General features: G+C 42.5%; 2 protein-coding genes across 2 annotated transcripts in view; one reads left to right on the top strand and one right to left on the bottom strand.

The window, feature by feature from the left end:
- The window catches only part of PRSS8 (serine protease 8), a 687,619-nt gene that overhangs the window by 354,107 nt on the left and 310,282 nt on the right, over nucleotides 1–23,230 (top strand). The gene's annotated exons all lie outside the window — the stretch shown is intronic.
- STX1B (syntaxin 1B) overlaps nucleotides 1–23,230 on the bottom strand; it is a 60,640-nt gene that overhangs the window by 14,304 nt on the left and 23,106 nt on the right. Inside the window, exon 2 of the mRNA XM_042472895.1 lies at nucleotides 2,578–2,652. Coding sequence (XP_042328829.1) covers nucleotides 2,578–2,652 — 75 coding nt within the window. The remainder of the gene's footprint in view (nucleotides 1–2,577; nucleotides 2,653–23,230) is intronic.

The following is a 23,230-nucleotide window of genomic DNA, read 5'->3' as shown; positions in this document are numbered from 1 at the left end:
GAGAATCAACACTAGTCTCAATCCTCAAGAAAGGAGATACTAGGGGTTGCAAAGGACCCAAAGAATTAATCTTCCATGTAGTCTGTCTTAGAAATACTCTAAATAAATAAATATTTGCTGCAAAATGGTCTACTTAAATCTGTATCACACATAAAATGTGTTGGTGCATGCATATGGTGTGTGGAGCTCCAATTTTATGAGAAAAAGAAGTGTGCAGGTGAGGGAAAGGAAGCCATCACTGAAGCTTTTCTGCTCACTATGTACTGTACTGTACTTCCTTGCAATCTGTTTCTTCAGTACAGTGGAGAGAAATACACCTCAGGGAATGGGCTGTGGGAAGGAGACAAACTGTGGACAAGGTTTCTGCTTCTCTCATTTATATGCTTCTTTTGCTCTTAAAACTAAACTTTTACTCTGTTTTTTTAAATATATTATCAAAGCTGACTCATGTTTAAAGACATATATCTACCGCCACTACTTTTCAGGCCTCAGAAAACTTTTGATATCCCTAAATTATTCTTCATCAGACTACAAACCACACGATTCCATAGCATGGACTCAAGGCAGTTAAAGCGGAATAACAGCACTATGATGGTTTTTTGTGGGTTTTCAGGCTATGTGGCCATGTTCTAGAAGAGTTTATTCCTGACATTTCACTGGCATCTGTGGCTGGCATCTTCAGAGAGTGCTAGTTATCTACTAGTCATGATGTTTTGTAGAGTGCTAGTTATCTACTCCTGGCCTAGGTAGCCACTCATTGACTATATATATTTTAATATGACCGTAACTCTTGGTGCTCCTTTGAGGGAAGTGCCAAAGAGTTGCTGCCACTATTTTCCCACCCAGACAGGCTAGAAGTGGTGCTGTGGCAGAGTGAACAGGGAGAGTCAGTGCTTCTTCTAGGTTTTTCCAAGATGAATTAAGCTCTTGCATCTAGCCTCTACTCACAGAAGGGGATGGTCTCTTTTTTAAAAATAAGAGTTAACGTACGGTACTTACATTGGCCCATAGATAAGTTGACCGAGATTTTTTGCATCAATTTTTTTTTACTAAACTTTCTAGATTTATAGATGACTATATAGTGTGGCTGGAAACAGAATAAAATGTGAAATGAGTGAGTCTACCATTTCTGGACACAAGTCAATACTTGAAGTAAGGGCACTTTTTATATATACTTATGCATTCATACAATGTCATCTGCACAGCTCAGGAATGGGCAAAACACAGGCTGTGGGCTTAATGTGATTCACCCAAACCCTTGCCAAATTAATATTGTAGTTTGCTGCCAGTGTAGGATGTAGCTTCCCACCTAGAAATACACTGTACTGTACTCCCATTACCAATTTTTTTCTGATGCCTCCATTGTAATAAACAAGACATTAATATATTTCCCCCACACTGCTTTGATATCAATTCTCAATTTCTAATATACAGAAAGAGATACTACATCTGGGCATTGACGCTCCATTTGACCAATTAAGAAAGCATTCTCTTTCAGACTAAAGAGAGATCATTGGGCATCATCATTCAAAATGACCAATTCTGATTCTACCTGAGGATATCTTAAAATGTGAATCAGATATGCATTGCTTTGTTGGCTTACAGTAAGCGTGGACAAAGTGTAGCCCATAGCTGTTTTCTCAGGCCACAGACTCCTTAGAAACCCTCCAATTTCACCACCATAAAAAGGACCCTATCTGGAGGAGAGACATAAACATGGGGTTTACTACCCCTGAAAGCTTCCCAGAATAGTGGTTTTGTGTTCTGAGAAGTTGGTGGCACTCCAACCTATCCGCAAATGTTAAACAATTAAACTGGAAGTAGATTTTTTTTTTAAAAATCTCACATTTCCAGGCATAGGGTGCCTCATGGGGAGTAATAATGGCTGAAACTTGGCCTTCTGGCCTTCCAAAGTTGCCTGCTCCTTGATTACAGGATGGATATTCATAGAATCATAGAATTGTAGAGTTGGAAGAGACCACTAGGGCCATCCAGTCCAACCCCCTGCCATGCAGGAAATCCAAATCAAAGCATCCCTGACAGATGGCCATCCAGCCTCTGTTTAAAGACCTCCAAGGAAGGAGACTCTATTACCCTCCGAGGGAGTGCATCCCACTGTCAAACAGCCCTTACTGTCAGGAAGTTCCTCCTAATGTTCAGGTGGAATCTCTTTTCCTGTAGCTTGCATCCATTGTTCCGGGTCCTGTTCTCTGGAGCAGCAGAAAACAAGCTTGCTCCCTCTTCAACATGACATCCTTTCAAATATTTAAATATTAGCTTCTTTTGAAAGCTTGAGCAAGCAAAATCTCAAAACATTGCAAGGATGGCTTGAATTTTGGTCTGTATAAAGTAGTTGTTAACATTTCAGATGTCAGTTTCCTATCCCTTGAGGATGCATATTACTCATAGGAAAGGGGTGTGTGCAATAAATATCCTAAGAGAAATAAGATGTGCTGGCAAATATGCAGACGTATTCAATTTGGATATTTCAGGTCAGACCAGGTAATGTGTGTGTCTTATAGCTTCAAGGACTTGGCACTCTTTTACAGAAGATGCACATGATGCCCCTCATCTTACCTGTTCAAAGAATTCATCCATAAAATGATCTCGGTCCACATGCACCACTTCTTCCTCATCGTCACTGTCTTTGGCCTAGGAAGATACAACATTGTCAAAGGTTAGAACACTTGCCTGGTTTTGTTCACAATGCTATACTGCCACTAGAACTTTTTTACCTGCATCAGAGTATACCAAACTAAGAAATACATGTGCCACAACCAAATGTCACTTTACAGCAAGGAACAAGTGGGAAGGACTATTTTCTGAGCAGAAGCAAGTGGAAAGGAGAGAGTCCTTAAACCCCAGGAGCAGAGGAAGTTGCCTTATAATGAATCAGTCTGCTGGGCCATCTAGCTCAGCATTGTCCACACAGACTGGCAGTGGAAGCAGATCCCTAGGTGCTAATGCCAGATCTCTCCAAGGGTACTTTCATGCTGGACACTGGCACACATTACTGCTCTAGCATGTTATTGGTGGTAAATGACACAGCAGAAGGAACACAGCAGAGAAGCATTCTAGATCTTTCATGGATAAGGCCCAGCATCCCCTTATAGTCAATGGTAGAATTGGGCCCCCCAAAAAATTCTATCCAGACTTATCTCTGAGATGGAAATCAAATCCCCACTGCTGGACATATAGGGAGCCCTTGAGCTAGGGTGCAACTAAATAAAGGAAAGCCAATGGAAGAGGTACATAGTGCAGAAACAAATAAAGAAAATCAAAGTGTGCAAGTGACCCATCTCCTCCATATTAACTATGAGAACTGTACAAGCACTCATTCAATTGGTTCTGCCTTCACATTTTTCCCCAGCCTCAATGCAAAAAGTTTCCAACAAGGTCACAAATACAAGTTAACTCTTTCACACCACTGGATAGCTGTTAACATTTGGCCATGATGCTAACAAGGACTCCAAACCCCATCTGCCCAATGGCAGAGGCGCAGGTCACTACACCAGAATTTCAGAAAGAAGTCTTCCTCAATAGGGTTCTGGAGTTGTTGAGGACTGAGCCTTGGACCTTCCCTAACTTGCTGCCTTCCCATTTTTCTTGTTACCTTTCCCCATCCTCCAAATTCTTGTTTCTACTGCAAATATGCCCACAGTTACTCCTCCTCGTCCAAGATCAGTGTTGTTGTTGATTGTTGTTGTTGTTGTTATTGCTACATTTATGCCTCACCCTACAGACCAAACAACTCCCAGAGTGGCTTATAAAGATAAACAGGATGACAGTTCCTGTCCTCAGGCTTACAATCTCAGTGTAAGACGTGACACATGAGAAATAAGGGATTGGTGAGGAAAGGATTGGGAGGAAGCAAGTTTTCTTGACAACTTGCCAAGCTTCTTATGCTCACTTTTGATTGCTCATATATATTTCTGTAAAAAAAGAAAGGGAAAAAAGGAGCTTATACACAAAACATCATCCATCTCAATGGCTAATGTCAGCCACATTACACAAAGGCCTGAGCCTCATTCGTATAACCTAATAGACATACAGTACTAAAGAATCTGACACACAGATGTCCTAAGCCTTCTGGAAAGGTTATTTTTTCCTCTATTACCTGAAACCCTTTACATGAAATCTGCAGAAAACTTAATGTTAAGACTTATGTGGAACTGACACCTTCACACAATTCAATAATCCCTTGATGGGGGGAAGAGAAGCAAAGAAAGTACTGTATAGCCAAAAGGAATGAAGATCTTTGGACTTTCCTTCCTTGAGAGATGGGGGACTTTAAGTGGGGCAGCAAAGAATGCATCATATATATCCAGTAAGAATAGAGGGTATGGACTTTCCTCTTGACAATCATTAAGAATGGTGGAGAGAGGATTCTGTGGCAGCCAGTAACAATCAGTGTGAACTATGGCCTAGGTAAGTAAATGCCGAGTCTGAAGTCTGCGAAAGCTCATGCTGCCAACTTCTTTCAGTCGAGCTGAAGTAAGTGGTATGTTTGACTGTGTCTGTGTCTGCACTGACCAGAAACCTCGGGTACGTCTACATTGTAGAAATAAAACAGTTTGACACCACCTTACATGTCATGGCTCCATCCTACAGAATCCAACACTCTTTGGCAGAGAAGGCTAAAGACCTTTAAAAACCACACATCCCAGGATTCCATAGGATTGAGCTACAGCTTTTAAACTGATGTCAAAATGCATTAATTTCTACAGTGTAGATGCGCCCCAAGACTTACCGTCAAGGTTTCTGGATCTGTGGGAAGGACAAGCTGTCCACACAACTTGGATCCACAACAACCTGACACTGGCAGCACTCTCTGCAACCCCCTCCAAGTCGGTGGCTCCCCTGGCCAGGGGTATTCTCCAGAGCTTCCAATCTGATTCAAGGCAAACGGGGATTCTATTTACTCTTGAGAATCTCTCCGGAGCATGGATTGGACCATATTCCACCCATGCATAGTCTAAACAAGTCAATATGGGAATGGGGCAGGAATTGTGTTTTTTTCCCCTGCGTAAAGACACAGCCTTACATGTGTTATTGTTGTATGTTTGAGATTCTTTTAGCCACAGCTCACACAAGCTGTTTTTAATTCCAAGATTTAGTCCTTGAAAATGTGACGGGATCATGACTATAACACTGCAGTTGACCATGTGCAGAGACCTCTCCTTTGCCTCTGGTTAGAAACAAATCTTTACATCTGGAATCAGAAGTAAGGTGTTCGGGGAGAGCATGTTGCCTGTAGGCAGGCTCAACTTTTGGTGACTCATATTTTAAAAATTAAGCAGTGTCTCAAATCCTAAGGGGGTTGAGAAGAAGCAAATTTACCTTCTGGAATTATCAGAATTATACTTTCCTTCTTTAGCCCTATATCCATTGCTCACTTTTGGGGTGAGCTGGGGAGAAAAGCATAAAGGCCTATTTTTCAGATGTGCTTCCAATTTTTTTTTTGGGGGGGGAGGTTGAAGGGAAATCTATATCCCATAGTTTTCCTATTCTAACCCATTTCCCTTCTAGAACTGAGGTGATGGGGAAGGAAGGGGGAGAATTCAAGAGCAGCTTCCCCATGTACTCTCTCTTCCCTGAATACATGTGTTGTGACCTAGTCCACACAAAACAGCAAACACTGTTCCCATTTTAAAAATAAATTGTTATAAAATAAAGTGTGGCTAGAACTCCCTGATAGCCATTTTGTTTTGTGTTTTAAATGAGCACACAATTTTGTTTGTTTGTATGGGGAAAAGCATTCAATCCTGAGTGTCATCTCCTTAGTCTGAAGTGTTAAAGAATTAATTAGCTCAATGCTATGGAATTCTGGGATTTGTAGTTTGTGAGATATTTCGCTTTCTCTGACTGAGAGAGCTCTGATGCCATAGCAAACTACAAATCTCAGGATTCCATAGGATGGAGCCATGACAGTTAAAGCGCTGTCAAACTGCATTAATTCTGCAGTGTGGCATCAGGCTGCAGCACTAACAAATGGACCTTTCTTGTCACTCCAACCTTTCGCTCTTGTTTCCACAGCCCATGGTTCCTTGCACCAGGTGGCAGAGCTAAAAATCCTCCCTTTTCAGTAGCGATGCCACATTTCTTCTTATATAAGGGCAGTTCCCCCCAAAACTTGATTTAACCTGAGGCGACAAGACAGAGGAGGACGCTTCAGCCACGTGGAAAGTCCCCTGGAGAGGGTGCATATCACTTGTGCAGCTCCATAGAGCTGTAGAGGCCTGGCATCTCAGAAGAGGGGAGGCCACTGCAATGAAGAAGGCTGTCCCCTTGCCATGGGTTAAAGGAAATGGAGAAAGGGATCTGGAGAGAGGGAGAAAGCTGGATTTTGGACCAGTGCCTGGCTCTGTCTCCTGGAGGGCAGCGTGTGACGAAGTGCTCTCATCGCATTCTCCTTTTGTCCAAGGTCACAGCTAACCGAGCAGGAACAGTGACATAATAACACATGCACACACACAAAAACAGCCGCTCACAGTCCCAGTGTGGTGTTGGGGGGGTACGCGCGAGTGTGGGTGGGTGCGTGCAGAGACAGAGAGAGGGCAGTACCACTTCACTTCAGTAGACTATCAGATTCCTTTTCTCCTTCCAGGAAAACCATTATCCCCAAAATAACCAGCCTGGTCGCTGAGAACAAAAAGAAAAGAAGCAGAAAAACAACACAGTCACTACTTCTTCTATAGTTGAAGGTTTGGAGGCTAGTTTTTGAAAGGTTAGTTTTCCAGCACTGGAACTGATGGCATTAACAATGTCGTGGAAGGAAGAGCCCCTAAAGATTTTGCTGCCTGAGGTAAAGAAGCAAATAGGACACACGCACACACACGCAAACCAGTATCAAAGCGTATACAGTGGGCCCTTGGTATCCACTTGGCTTTGGTTCCAGGACCCCCATGGATAACAAAATCCCATGGATGCTCAAATCCCATTAAATACAATGGCATAATAAAATGGTGTCCCTTATATAAAATGGCAAAATCAAAGTTTGCTTCTGGGAATATATATATATATACTGTATATATATATATATATATAGAGAGAGAGAGAGAGAGAAAGAGAGAGAGAGAGAATCATAGAATAATAGAGTTGGAAGAGACCGCAAGGGCCATCCAGTCCAACCCCATTCTGCCATGCAGGAAATCTCAATCAAAGCATCCCCGACAGATGGCCATCCAGCCTCTGTTTAAAGACCTCCAAGGAGGGAGACTCCACCACTTTCCAAGGGAGTGTATTCCACTCAAACAGCCCTAACTGTCAGGAAGTTCCTCCTAATGTTGAGGTGGAATCTCTTTTCCTGGAGCTTGCATCCATTGTTCTGGGTCCTAGTCTTCGGAGCAGCAGAAAACAAGCTTGCTCCCTCCTCAATATGACATGCCTTCAAATATTTAAACAGGGCGATCATATCACCTCTTAACCTTCTTTTCTCCAGGCTAAACATCCCCAGCTCCCTAAGTCGTTCCTCATAGGGCATGGTTTCCAGACCTTTCACCATATATATTTGAACATTTTCAAACTGTGGATGCTTGAATCTATGGATATGGAGAGCCTGATTACACTATCCAAAAATGGAACAAAAGGATTCAAAAACCTCTACTCATTTTGAGCAGTAAAAATACAATGATAACAAACTGGATAAGTACTTCTTGTGGCCTTTTTGTGACACTGAAAATCTACTGCCTTAAGAAGCCATCTTATTCTGTGCAATGGCTGAACCAGACCAGCCTGGGAAATTATAGCAGCAAGTGGCTAGCAGACTAAATATAGTCCCCCTTACATGTTACTCCTCTTTGCAAGAGAAAAGGCAATGAGACAGCTAGAGAAGGAGGGAGAGACACGAGGGTGGGCTGGTGGATGAATGCTTGCCTAGATGCCATGAAGCTGGGGATTTTCCTCAGTGCAGTCAAAGAGGAAAAAAACTATTCCTCCAACAGCAATGTATAAACTGAGGAGGAATGACTGCTAAGCAGAGCATATAATGGGCTATGACAGTGGTACTCAAACTTTTTAACCTTGTGACCCCCCCCAACATCTACATGCAGACATCACACACCCCGACATACTATATGACTAAAACTATTATGCTTACTTAGGAGGATATCACACAACTGAAATTGGAAGTATAATCCAATGTCATCCTGAATGCAATAATGTGTATTCATGTTATTGCGTGAAAGATTACCACATGCAATCACGGGCAGTCCAAATGCACTCCAAATGCAATCACGCGTCAATCCACAATTAAGTAAATTCGGTGAACTAGCGAAGTCACAAAACCTATTCCTAGGCAATTTCGCACTTAGGGCACTGTTGTTTGGTGTGATGTGCATGTCTCCTTTGGTCCTGGTCCCCCCCCCCTCATTCGAATTCGGAAGGGGGGAGGTTCCCATGAAGTCACACTGCAATTATTCCGCTTCAGTTTTGCTTAAGAGTTCTCTTATACCTAGTTACAGCTGCAAGACTTGTGAGTGCACAAAACTGGAAGAACAGTAATCCACCACAAATAGAAGAGTGGATGTTAAAATCACAAGAGCTAAGGGAAATGGATAGACTTTAAAAATGATAAACAAAAGTCCTGAATTGGATTTAAACGAAGAGTGGTTACTGATAACACAGGTGTGGGGAAAGGTATTCGATATCAAGAAAGATGTTCTATTATAAATTCCGTAAAAGTTAAAATTGAAATTGTAAATTGAAGTGAATGAGGATATATGCTTTTTTGTTGTTTTTTTGTCTTGTTTTTTTCTTTTGTTTTTCAATCTATCGTGTTATGCTACATATAAGTACAAAAAACAAATTCTGTCTTCAAGATTATGTTGTAGAATGCAAAGCTTTAATTTAAAAAAAATTTTTTTTTGCTTCCCTTTTTCCTTCAGCATTGGGGGGGGGGGGGCTGCTGCCTGTTAATTGATAGCCATGGACCCGGAGCTATTGGATAACCATTATATTCACGTTTTAACATGACAAGAGTGAATATATGCTCATTTTAACGTGAATAGAGCATGTTCTTTCAACCATTCTTCCCACTCACTATGGACAACCTCTTTTGTAAATTGTGGGGTTCCTTGGCTCCTCTCTCTCACTCACCTAAATATGCTATGCTCCAGTCAACTGGAGTCTCACAGAGCATGTGCAAGGGTGCCAAGTCGCAATTAAGATGGTTTACTTTGCACAGAATCTGGGTCGCGTTCAGGGAGGCCATTACAGCGAATTTAAGGTGTGATAAGTAATCACGTAATTGCGTGAATTTTCGAATTGACCTCGCTATCTTCTCTTTCTAAATTGAGAGCCTCCCATCCCATTTGATAAACTCCTTAGTGTGCATATTTTCATTGTCACATTCATGTACAGTGGGCCCTCACCTTACGCAGGGATCCGTTCCGCGTAAGGTGAATTCCGCCTATGCTCAAGCCCCATTGTAAACAATGGGGCTCGTGCACAGCAGTGCAGCAGCGCGCGGGGCGCAAGCACCCATGCAATTGAATGGGACACGCCGCCCCTTCCACCCCGCGCACGCCCCGTGGCTTGAGCACATATGCTCAAGCCGCATAAAGCACGCCCGCGTATGGCGTGGGCGTGCTGTATATTCATATCTTGACATTTTATCGTTTAAATTAGAACAGTTTTATTTAAATAAATTCAATATTTAACTCAACGCAAGTGTACATTTTAGAGAGCCAGTGTGGCATAGTGGTTTGAGTGTTGGGCTCTGGCTCTGGAGACCAGGGTTCAATTCATGCTCAGCCATGAAACCCAACTGGGTCACCTTGGGCAAGTCACATGCTCTTGGCCTCAGAAGAAGGCAACGACAAACCTACTCTGAACAAGTCTTGCCAAGAAAATCCCATGGTAGCTTTGTCTTAGGGTCACAAGTCTGAAACAACTCGATGGCACACAATACACACACGTGTAAATTTTACACATAAAAAAATTTGGTAAGAGGAGGAGGGACCAGTCTTACTCCGTGTCTTGAGCAACTCTCACACCTCCCCTGGAGCCCTAGCCCACCATTTGAGAACCACTGTGCTATGACATTTTTCACTGGTTATGTTTTCTTTCTCAGTCACAAGGGCTAGAAACTTGTCTTTTTTAAGCCAGAATCATAGCAGACTGATTGGAAAATATGGGAAAGTACTGTGATAAGCAGTAACAATATGGGTAACAACCATCTCAAAATAATGTTAGAATTAAAATGATTTTGTTTTAGATCTTGCTGTTCATCTATTGTGAAACTCAAAGGCAGAATATATAGACTTGCAAAGCATCCGCTTCATCCAGAGAAAGAGCAAACCCATAAGATGCTTACCTTCTGCTAGGTTGCTTTGGTCCTCCAGGTGTTTTGGGCTTCAATTCCCAGAATCCCTAGTCAGTTTGGCCAACAGTTAGAAATTCTGGGAGGTGAGGTCCAAAACATCTGGACAAGCAAAGTTTGGGAATCACTGCAGTATAGACCATATGCTGAGACCTCATAGCCTAGACTCAACAGGTCTTAGTTCTTTGGCCTGTTCCTTTACATGTGGGAATTCTATAATGAGCATTTCCAATTATTGTCCTGCTGCACCATGTGGCTGGATGTTCTGCCCATGACTGGAAGCTTATCATTCTCAGCTAGCTCAGGTAATTAACCTACCTTTAAGCTTGGCACCGTCCATTTGCTAATATGCATCATGACAGAAGATGAAGGCCAAGGTCATTTCTTTGCAAGAACAGATAACCAGATGTACTGGGTCAAACAAACGGCCCATCCATCTCTGATAGTAGCAAGATCTAGATGATTCAGAAGCAGCCACGGGGTACTTATGAGGCAATCTATCTACTGTCATTCAGCTGGTGCCTTCTGGCACTCTGAAAATATGGGAACATTGTGCTCACGATGCTATCTCTTTTGTTTTCAAGGATTCCAAAAGATGTCACTGAGAAGAAGAAAAAAACTATCCAAATGACCACAGGAATGGAATTTGGCTATATAGCCACCACATTGGCATCCAATCTTTCCTTCATGGAGTACAGTAAGTCAGCATACATAAAGATAACCACTTTTCCCTTCAAAGTGATCCATGAAAACAAGTGAGAATAAGTTGTGGCTCACACAATGCACCAAAGGATTCAAACCCAAGTCTCTGTAATCCATGTTCAAGACAGCTCACTACACTGATGCTCAAAAGGACCTGGTATTTGTGGTTACTCCTAGCTAACTAGAGCTTGTAAAAGTTTTTTTTTTTTTTTTTACTTACAGAATGCTCCAACCAGGCCATTGTCCTAAAAAACTAACATTTCCAAGCACTGCAGGTAACAGAAATATATTTTCTCTAATTAAAAAAAGGTTAAAAAAGAAAATTAGGATTTTCCAGCTCGGTTTTCACTTGAAACAAGGTAGACGACCAAAACCCCAAGTCCCCTAAGACTGAAAATCTAAAAAATTTAAAAAATTAAAAAGAGGGGGAGGATAAATAAATAAAAAAGGAAGTGATCTCCTATAATTTCTGGGTTTCTAGACTTCTGGATTATTGCAATTACTGGATTATTGCATTTCCAGGCCTAGTGTGGTTCAAAGGATACGCTTCCAGTGAAATATTAGCCCCCAGACTGTTTGGAGATTCTGCCAGGTTCTCAGCACAGAAATAAGAAGCTATTTAGCCTTTTAGGCTGCTTGCATTATTGCACATCAGCTGCTCATATTTGATTGGCAGCCTCCCTCCCTGCACTGGGTCCCTTGCAAGTCTGTTTTTACACTGGATTGGATGCTCAACTTCCCTTACCTAAATATCAAGATTTTCCCAGGGTTGCCCTTGCAGTGTGACCGGCTGCTTTTGATTCCCATATTTGCATGCCTGAAAGCCTCACACCACTTTTCTCCTTCAAGTGTGATTGGCTCTCTTTGGCCGGCTGGGCTGTGTCGATCCGGAGTGACTAAGCTGCTTTCCAGCCAATGAGATAACGATATAACAGAGATCAGGTATTAAAATGGTAGCACAAATGGCTAAAATGGATTTTGTCTGTCTGTTTGTTTGGAGCAGCAGATGGTCCTCCAGATGTTTTGAGCTCCAGCTCCCAGCATCCAGCATCACTGGCTGTGTTGTTGGAGACCTCTGGGAGTTGAAGTACAAAACAGCTGGAGGATCAAAGGTTGAGAACCTTTGGTTTAGAAGTAAGATGATATCGAATGGGGTTCCCAACCTTTTTGACTTGCAGAGCTATTATTTCTATGGCAGAGCCCCTAAGAGGCCTACCCTATGTCTTACAAGTTAATGGTGTTTAGGAGTTCAGTTGTCCCTTCCCCTCCCCTGCATAAGGGAAACACAGATGCTCAAGCCCCATTCAAACAAATGGGGCTCGTGCTCACGGCGGTGCAGCGGCGGCACGTGGGGCACATGCCACAGGAGCGCGCACCATTGTTTTCTTCCGGCATGTGCCTCCCTTCCTTCCAGCGTGGCTTCCAGCATATGCACGACTACACTGTATATATAAAAATATATTCTTATTCTTTAATTTCATTCAATTTTTATTTCTTTCATTTTCCTGGAGCGGATATGGAGGTCCTGCGAAGTGCATCCAGAGCTCTAAGGGCTCCTTCGAGCACAGGCTGGGAACCCCACATTGTGGACCACTGAGAGCTGGCACTGGGCCATGGAAAGATCTATGATTGGGCTCTCCCTTTCTTAAATCTCCCTGAAAATCAGATGTGATGTTGCTAATGTTACTTAAGCATAGTAATTCCAAGATATATTGTGTGTTTTGCCATATATGAATCATACTAATAAATGTTGCTACATCTTGAAGATGTGGATATGCTCATATTTAACAACAAACATTATAGCCAGCTTCTGATCTGCTGCAACAATTTATTTGTAATACATTCTTTTGTTTACTCACTCTCTGAGATGTCAGAAGTTGGGGTCCTAGCAATTTTGCTTTCCTCCTTCAGCCTGGAAGGTGATACACCACGTAAAGTTGCCAATCTCCCTGCCCTGATTTGAACAATGGCATGCTTTCTCAAAATGGCTTTTCTTCTACATCAGTGTATCTGCATTGCTCAGACAACCACCTGCCATGAAGCTGTTCAAGGCACAAAGCTTCAGACTATTTCTAAAAGCAGCAATGCTAAAGTTCTGGGCTAAGCAGAGAGTGATATGTTACTCCACTATTTTAGGGTCACATTCTAACCCTACCCCATCTAAACCAAGATCTACCCTTGGGATACAATCAACCCTTGGGAGTTTCCGACTTCGAAAATTGGCCAGCTGAGCAAGGCTTCGACCCAGAAGACTAGATTGGTGGTGATTTAGGTATGATAACATCCAGGGGCTGCCCGGATCCAGAATTGAAGCCGGAAGAGGTAAACCTGCTTATTTGCCCAAGCGATAAGCTCCAAAGTTTATTGGATAAATGCTGAGAACTAGGCTTCTGAGTCCTCATCTGGATTAATGGATTACAAACCAGGGTTTAAATATGGAAACTAGGATTTATAGGTTCTACAATTTCAAGTTCTCAGAAAAGAAGAAGGAAGTGTTAAGAGAAGGAAGAGAACCTGAGAGCAAGCTATCTACTGTCTTACCAAACTTTATTTAAGCATGTTTTGGTTTTTATGAGGTGGAATGGGCAAGAGCCAGGATCAAGAGGTTCTAGCATTAGCTGTGGGGACTAGAGCAGTAGTTCTCAAATGGTGGGTGAGACATTCGGGGGGGGGGGGTAACAGCGTACGAGTTGCTGAAGGGGTTCACAAGATGTGAAGGCTCTGATCTCCCTCCTCCTCCTCCTCCTCCTCCTCCTCCTCTTCCACCTTTTTCTGTCGTGGTCTGGAGGGGAAAAGAAAGGTAAGGAGGATGCTTAGAGCAGCTGCCTATGCCTGAAGGAGGAAGAGAAAGAACAGGAGTGGGGAAGCTCACTGGATCATGGCCTCTTGCAGAGCCCATCCTGAGCCACCACTTCTTCTTCCCCCACCCATTCCATCACTGCTCTGAGAATGAATGTTTCTGTGAGAAACCGTGTGTGAGGGAATAGATGAATATGTGTGTCAGTGAAACAAAGAATGAATCTGCATTGCAGAATTAATGCAGTTTGACAGTACCTTAACTGCCATGGCTCAATGCTATTGAATTCTGAGATTAGTAGTTTTGTGAGCTATTTTGCCTTCTTTGTCAGAGAGCTCTAATGCCACAACAAACTACAGATCCCAGGGTGCCATAGGATAGAGCCATGGCAGTGTCAAATTACATTGTTTCTGTAGTGCAGATTCAGCCCGGGTGTGTATGTCTGTGAGCACTGGTGCATGTGAGTGTTGCTGTATGTTATACAGTTAGGGTTGCCATAAATGAGGATCTCCAAACCGGGAAAATGTAGGACAAAATTCTGAAATGTAGGGCACTAAAAAGTGTCCTACATTTCAGAATTAAATTGCTGGCAGCCCAGCGCCCTCCTTCCCGGCCTCTGTGGAGGCCTTGGTCTCCTCGGAGACCAAGAAGGAGGGCGCAGGGCTGCCGGCAATCGCCAGGGCCTCTCCTCCTTCCTGGCCTCCGAAGAGACCAGGAAGGAGGGCACGGGGCTGCCGGCAATCGCAGGGAGGCGGAGAGGTTGGCGCGGCTGCGCACAGGAGCAGCCGCTTCCCCCTTTGCCTCCTCCACCCCAGGCCTCGCTGCCCTCCTCTTCCTCCGCACGGCCATGCAGTGTGACCGGCTGCTTTTGATTCCCATATTTGCATGCCTGAAAGCCTCACACCACTTTTCTCCTTCAAGTGTGATTGGCTCTCTTTGGCCGGCTGGGCTGTGTCGATCCGGAGTGACTAAGCTGCTTTCCAGCCAATGAGATAACGATATAACAGAGATCAGGTATTAAAATGGTAGCACAAATGGCTAAAAGGGCAGCGAGGCCTCGCGGGTTGCAGAGCAACCCCACTGCAACCGGGCTTTTCCCAGTTTTTGGCGGCACCCGTGACAGGAACAGGCAAGTGCCGCCAAAACCAGGAAAAACCCGGTTGCAGCCGGGTTATGGCAACCCTATATACAGTATATGTAAAATTTAAACATGTGTTAAGTAATGAATTCATTTAAACAAAACTGTCCTAATTTGAACAATGTTATTTCCATATACAATGTTAAAATGTTAATATGCATGAATGTGTGAATGAAAATATGCACACTAAACAAAATATTTTGATTCAGACACTATGTTGAGAGGGGGTGCAACATCCACACGTAGATGTAAAGGGGGCCACAAAGGTAAAAAGTTAGAGAACCAGTGGACTAGAGCCTGAGAAAAACAATACGAGAAAGAGCTCCACAGAGTTCCAGGTTTGAATATAAAGCAATGCCAGCTGATTTGGAATGTGGAGAGATTAGTATAATGAGTATTATTCTTGCACATGCACACACACAGAGAGCAGCAGACTACGAGCAATTGCTACATTCAGCATCCTCAGCTTCCACTCCACTCCCCTGACTGAGGGAAACCCAGAGTGCAACAGCGTCAAAATAACAGGCTAAAAAAAGACACAGCTGCCCAAATACAGAGCCACTTAGTTTAATGGCTTATGCACACATCCTCCCCATCCTCTCCCTGGGCATGCCTTGTCCCTCACCCTCTGGCCTTTACAAATCTTGTCCTCCCTTCCTATGGCTGAAGACAGAATTGAGAGGTTGGTGTCATTCAGTCGACCCCCTGCTTAACATCCTCAGCCTAGTTAGTCTTCATTTATGGCCTTGCATGGTTTTGGCAAAGATGTGCATATTGCAACACCAGGACTCTGCTAATCTAGCAGTAAGATTCAACTACCCTCTTCCTCCTGCCACGAATTATAATCCCATACACATTCAAGGTGGATCCTTATTGAGAAACCTAATGGACATCTAGACACAAACAAGCAAAGTATCCATGTTAAAACAACTTTGCTGCTTGAAGCGCGTAGCACATTCGCTGATAGCAATGGCACTATAACTATCTTTAAAACAACAACAACAACAAAAGGGAGCAAAAGATGCAAGGCAATGAGAACAAAGGTGGAATGAGAATTGGAATGGGGATGGAGGTGATAGTAAAATCATGCTCTCGTCAATTTGAAAAATTAGGTGGCTTTCCCTAGTGGAGGCTGCGCTTCTCTTTCCTATCATTTTCTAGGCCACAGAGGCTTCTCCTGCTGACTTTTTGAAACCAGGATGGCACAGAGAAAATAGGCCCATCTCCATTTGCCATCAGGGTTCAGTCACTGTGTGGAAGAAACTTTCACAAAAGCATCACTTTGGGACAGCCATAAATAGCCAACTGGCAGGCCCAAGATATCTGAATGCCCTGAGTGGAGAATTAAATTGGCATTGCCTTCTGCTGGATAAAAATAATAAAAATAAATTAAATAGCTGAAAGTTTGCCAGTTGTTAATGGTACTTCAAACTGGAAGACTGAGATAACTATTACACAGTACCTAGGCCAAGTGGTAAGGCCTATTCTAGATGCTAGAATACATTTTCATTGTATAGTGCAATTAAAAAAAAAACAATGTCCAGGCCTTCTTTAGTTTGTAGCCTTCCTTCTTTCCACCATTCCAGGAAACCTTGTTTTTTTCCCTAAAGTTCACTCGAGTTGTTTGGACAATCTGTGTTGTCTAATACAGCAGTTTTGTTATGTTATGGAATGATAAAATACAGGACTACCTTCAGGCAAAAGCTTTTTAAAGAACATGAGACAGTTTAGAATGTGGTAAACATGGTCAACTCTGGTTGTTTTTTTAAAAAAAATACTGTATTAATATGCATAAAATTAACTTGCATGGTTGCTCATTTTGATATCAGTAAGTCAAGGGTAGCTCAGCAACTACAGCTTACTTTCCACCTGCAATATGCAGCTGCCAAGGTGTCTGGACCACATTCTCATTCCACATGAATGTTATGTTTAAGAGAGCTGATCCCACTGTCCTACAAGTATTGCAAGTTCATCCTAAAATACAGGTAACTCAGAGATGGCCAAGACATAAAGCTTTCTTGGAAGGCAGGAGGTGCAGAATGGGTTCCCTAAAGATACTCTTGACCCATCTCTACCCAAGCAGCATCAAGTCAGGTGGCAATACTTTCCAGAGTAAACTGTACTTTCCTTCTACAATGTACACTGAGCCAATTATCTCCCATTGTATAGTGTCCCCTTTGACCAGGAATCTGTCTTGTTTCCAGGTACCTATGTGGATATTTCTGGAGACTTTATGATGTCTGTGCACAAAAAACACCTTCAGCCACCTTCTTCCTATTCCCTTCTTCATGTTTAAGCTATACATTATCATGTATTGCCAGGTTCTGTGAGCATCTGAGGTGTGACTTGATATCACACTAGATCAAGGCATTTATTGTGACAGATTGTGCATAATGGAGTACATGAGAGCACACTTGTAGAGTATACAATAACATGCTTTCTCTCCTATGTCTCAGAAAGAACAAGTTTGTAGCTGTGTCTGGATACAAAACAGGGCACACATGTGTTTGGGTTTGCTCATCTCAAAGAGAATGTGCAGCAGTGTTAGTGTGCAGGAAAAGAGTGCATGGCTCCACTTTTTCATATAATTCACTGGTGTTTGATGCTTAATTTTTGAAGGGGGACATTCAAGCCTTCCCCTGGAAGCTTCCAAGACAGACCCAAATTTACAATTGGCTTAGGGGGAAAAAAGGTACACTACTCTGAACATGCTCATGACACACTTTTATACTAACAACCTGTCCAGAAAATGGAGAACAGGAATGTGTATGGAAGCATGGCCACAAAGATGATTTTCAGACAAGTAGGTAGGCAAATTTGGTTGCTTCTCACCTTCATATGCCTACCTTTCCTCTTCATATTTTGCTTCAAGGCCCATTAAAACACAGCAGTCTTTGCTTTTTGATTGCTAGGCATAGCAGGATGCCAAAATTGGGGCTGAGAATCAGGGTGATAGTTGCTGAAGCCACAAAGATACTGAAGAAGCCCTAAAGCTGCTTTATTTATCAATGTAGATTTAAGGCACACAAGAACAGCAATAACATTAACAACAACAACAACAACAACAACAACAACACTCCTAGGAGGAAGGGGCATTGGGGTATGTGAAGGCTTGCCATATTACCCAATATAATCTCTTTTACCCTTCCCTTTCAACTATCCTTCCCTTCCCCAAACTAACAAAGTCATGCATGTGGCAGATAGAGTGTTATAGGGACTTGTGTGTAGCATTATTATAGATGATTATTACTAATTATTATTCACTGTTATTTCAGTGTTGCACGACAGAAGCCAAAGGCTGCAAACTGGTTTGTGACAGATGCTTTGGTTTCAATTAAGCCCTGTGTGTGAAAGAGAATTTGGCCTTCCTTAACCAGCAAACCAGAGCCACACATCACCTCTCACCCCACCACAGCCCAGCCTCCTGCCTGCAGCCCATAAACCACCTTAGTTGACATGAGTTATGGCTTTTGTTGGAAATTGAAAAGAGAGAGAGAGAACAAGAGATACAGCAAGCAAGAACACGTCTGTCTCCACTACTCACACAATCGTTCCTGCATTGCAGCTGTTTGAGGAAGGGAATGCAGGTATGGAGAAAAAGGAGTGCTTGAAACATATACGCAGCCCATGCAAACACTGGCGCCCACAATCTCAGATGAACCCCACATCTAGCTACTTTGGGCTTCCATTAAGAGAAGGAAAAAGGGAAGCCAGGATGCAACATCTCCCACCAAAAATGCCTGATCTTTTGGATGCGGATGGAGAGAGCAGAAGACAGATGGACCAGGTGGTATGTATGGAGCTATGCAGAGCTGGAGACAGAAAGGTATTTATGAGGATGGATTGGGCTAAGAGATATTTACTAGGGGGTTGATGGATAGATGAGGCTGGAGACAGACAAACATGAGAGGTATAAATAATGAGAGAGGCAGCAAATAAGGCTGAGAAAGAAAGGAAATGCTATAGAGAGCATCTGTGTGTAGTTTGCAATCCTGAACACCCTTATAAATGAGTAAAAACATATAAAAACAAATAAAGATGCACAAGTGGGACATGCAACAAAATGTTGCAGTGTGAAGTCCTGCATGATTTCAGCTGGCCAGCCATGTCCTCTTCCAGCCCCCTCCAATCCACTCATTTTCTCTTCCTTCTCACCACCATCAAGCCATCAGCATTCCATGCTGCTGAGCATGCTAAATCATTGCTGAGCTATTTTTAGGGGGAGATGGTTGCCCTTAGGGTTTTAAAAAATATATTTTAGTCTACAAATCTCAGGACTCTCCCCTTCCCCCAAATCATCTTCTAATTCATGGATGGTGCCATTTTGCTACATGAGGATCCATACTTGGAGAACGAGTTCAATATTAGAATATATGAAGGATAGGATAACATCACCCCGTGTGTGTGTGTGTGTGTGTGTAAATGGGTGGGTAGGAAGGTGGGTGCGTGGTTGGATGGATGGAGAAACAGATAATAAGGCTGCAGGTAGATAGGAGTATGTATAATAACAAATAAATGGAAGGAAAGCAGATAAGGGAAAAGATGTGTAGAGGAACAGACAAACATGCATATCTGGAACCAAGAGAATGATTTATTTAAATGAGGTTTTTCTCATGGTTGTGACTGAGTCAGGGTTTTTATCTAGATCTTAGCCCTAAAATGTGTCCTGGAAGTGTTTACAATTTCAGCCTTGGAATACACAAAGTCTTCATAAAGAAGAGCATGTTCCTGAGCGTGAAGAAAGAGTGTTTCTCTGACCGCTGAATGATCCCACACTTGCTTAATCAGAAGCAAACTTTCTCTGTCTCAGTGTGCTTTAAAGCCACACTAGAACCCCAATTTCCCTTGGTTAAGAAGGGTGAAGCAAACGGCTACTTTGGGCACCATGAGATGGCAGGGGAAACAGATGAGGGCAGGCATGGTGTCTAAATGGTGCACCATGATTTTGCTTCAACCCAAATGTTGGAGGAAGCTGGTAATTAACCACCAAGAATATTGGTGTAAAGCAATACAGTCTTCTGTATCCACGGCTTTTGTATCCACAGATTCCACCATCCACGACTTGAAAATATTCTTGCCCTCCAAAAAAATTCCCAAATGTAAAGCTGATTTTGTCATTTTATATAAAGGAATCTATTTTACTTCACCACTGTATATAATGGGACTTGAGCATTCATGGATTTTGGTATCCATGCAAGGTCCCGGAATGAAACCCCTGCAAATATCAAGGGTCCATTGCACTCAGTCTTTAATTATCATATTTGATGAGACAAGTAACAGAAACGGTTTCCCTGCTTCTCATTTTGCACAAATTAAAATCACAATCACACACACAAACGCACACCAATCAATGTATCTGTATCTATATTTCAGGGCTCTATAGGTAGCACTGGTGTTTATCACACTGAGGTTTTTGCAGCTCAGATCTGGGGTGAATCCTGGTTCAGCTATGCAAATTCACGTTATAACCTGGTTGCCCTTCCATTGCCCTTCCAAATTGAGGGGGAATCGAATCCAAGGCAAGTCACGTGATGCGGATTTAAGCAAAGCAGAGTGAGTGCAAATTGTATTACCACACCCGTGGGATTCAACTATTCGAATAGTTGCGCATGCTCAGTAGGGGTCTGAACGCATCATGATGTACGTTTCTGGGGTGAAAAGCGGCGCAAGTTATTGTTCCCTTTTTCGCGTAATTGCATGGTTGCGTGAATATTTACTTCGTGAATATTTCTGTGTCTTCTTCATCTTCCTTTATTTTCCCTTTCATTTCAGCAATTTCAACACACACATAGACAGACAGACATATCTGTATATTCACATTCACACACATACACACATATATATATTCCCAAAAAATGAGTTGCCCTGAAAGTGAAAGGACCACCGAAAGGAAATGGGAGAAAATTGCAGCACTGCATCATGGGAAATTTGCAACCCGGGGGTTTTTGCGGTGGTGTACCAGAGCAGAAGCAAAGTTGCATTCCACACCAGACCAATTCATAGTGATATTGAAGTGAGCTTGAAAGTGAATTCTGTGAATTCACCTTTTTCCTGAATTCATCAAAATGAGGAGTCACTTTGGATTCACTGCAGAAGCCCCAGGGAAGGAGCCCCCACAGAAATGAATTGTGTGTGATAACACATCACGTTATCACGTGAATTCGCATCGTTGGGCCCGCAGTCACCCTGGAACTGAGCTGCAAAAAGCTGCAAAAATCTGTGTGTGATAAACTTCACTGTGAATTTAAACAGGCCTTTTAACTGATAAATTCATCAAGAAAATTTAAACAAATCACCATAATTAAATTCAATGTTATTATTCACTTAATAATAAACAAATGTTACTGCTAACCATTACACAGCATTTGCTGTTTCATTCTATGTGGAACACAGAATTTCAAAAGAGCTTCCACAAACCACTCAACCGTCCTTAACTCTCAGCTTGACCAATTTAAAATGTGTTGCTACTGGTTAATCGAGTGGGGCTCTCAGTTTTAATCAACAAGAGCTTGAATTGATTAATCTCCCAACCAAACCGATTAAAGCTGGGAGTCCTAGAGATAATGCTATTAAACACAGCTCTCTAGAGTAAGCTAGGGAGTATGAATCTCTCTGTAAAACAAGGGGGGAGTCTGTTCTGGTGTTCTGAAACATATTTGTCAATCATCTGTTTTTCCTTTTAGTGGCAGAAGTCTCTCCAGACATCCACAGAGTGTTGAATTTAGTCCACCACAGAAGGCTGTCTAGAGAGCAAAGAGCTATTACAAGGGCAGGGGAGGAGGAGAGACAAAGAGAGAGAGAATCAGATTACAAATTCAAATTTAAGACATCTGGATAAAAAAGTCAGGATGAATATAGATGAACAGAGTTTAGAGGATTTAATCATTATATTTTGCAATTTATAATATTTACAGTAGATAACTCGATAGGAAGCTGCAGCATCTGAGCATACTCCTGGGCTTTTCCACAGTGGTTTAAAGAGGGGAGAATTCTTGCAGTACATCTTCCTGGGTTTTGCCAGGTTTTGCCAGCTGTCATCACCTCTGTCTCTACTTGTTCCATTCTTTTGGGAACCTGTTTGTAATACTTCCTTAGATCTTCATGAAAATGTTTCCAAAGGGTTTTTTTTTCTTTTTCAAACAGAGCACAGTTTACTGAGGTGGTGATGTGGTATAAAGGGCAAATTTTGTTCTCTGTATTATTATTTTTAAAAAACTCTTTAAGAGTTATAGTGTTACAGTGCAAAAGTGCCTTTTCACTGATGCAGTAATGCACTGTAACTCTAAATCACAATTTAAAAATGAAAGAAGAGACTTTTTGATCAGAAATGTCTAGGAATTAAAGAGGCTATCCACTTGCGGACAGGGCTATAATGTTGCACCTAGTGTCAGGAATTGCCAAAGAATAGTCCAGGACAACAGAAACATCATATGAATTTTAAAAATACAACAACCTCCAACAACCTTATTTGCCCCATTTAGGGAGATTTCAGTCATTTCAACCGGTTATTGATGGGCAATTTTGTTATTTAAAAAGTCATACTGGGTTATGTCTCATAATTACTTCCCTGGGCTCAAGCTAAAAACAATGTGAACTAGAGGGTAAAGTATGTGTAAAGATACCTGAAGCTTGAGAGTTTATCACACACGGCTAGTAAAGCACTATTACGGTAGGATAATAGTGTCCATGGCAAGTACATATCACACGACTATTATCCTACCTGTAATTGCGCTTTACTAGCCTCATCCTCTCCATTGACGCCCCTTTGTCATGGGGGAAAGGCTTGCATACCCTAATGAAATATTGAGCTTTGCTGGCGGTGGTATAATAGCCATCGGTAGGGCCTCCCATGCCAGACAGGTCACAACCGAAGGGTCTGACCAAGAACACCAAAAGGCAGGATGGGCTCTCTAGCCTTATGGCAACCATCCTAGGAGAAGGAAAACTCTAATCCCAAACCCGAGCAGATGGTGCTCGTCTAACCCTGTAAGGTCAACCATCTAAGAGAAGGAAACTCTAATCAAACCTATGACCCGAGGACCTCGCTGCCACCGTCCATGCTTGTCAAGGCCTCAGCAGACGAACCTCTGGTTTAAAAGGTGAAGCCAGTTCTGTGCACACTGCGCTCCACCAGAAAAATCCATTGCACAGGCTTGACTAGCCTCATGTAATAAACTCCTTGGAAACATTACTTTTTGGATTACAACTCCCAGATTCTCCCAGCCTATATGACCAATTGGAATTAGCAAAATTGCTAACAATTGTGTAGAGC

Source organism: Sceloporus undulatus, chromosome 6 (assembly GCF_019175285.1).
Source record: "Sceloporus undulatus isolate JIND9_A2432 ecotype Alabama chromosome 6, SceUnd_v1.1, whole genome shotgun sequence".
Taxonomy (NCBI): Eukaryota; Metazoa; Chordata; class Lepidosauria; order Squamata; family Phrynosomatidae; genus Sceloporus; species Sceloporus undulatus.
Note: the sequence above shows the minus strand (reverse complement) of the source record. Positions and strands in the feature narration are given on the sequence as shown.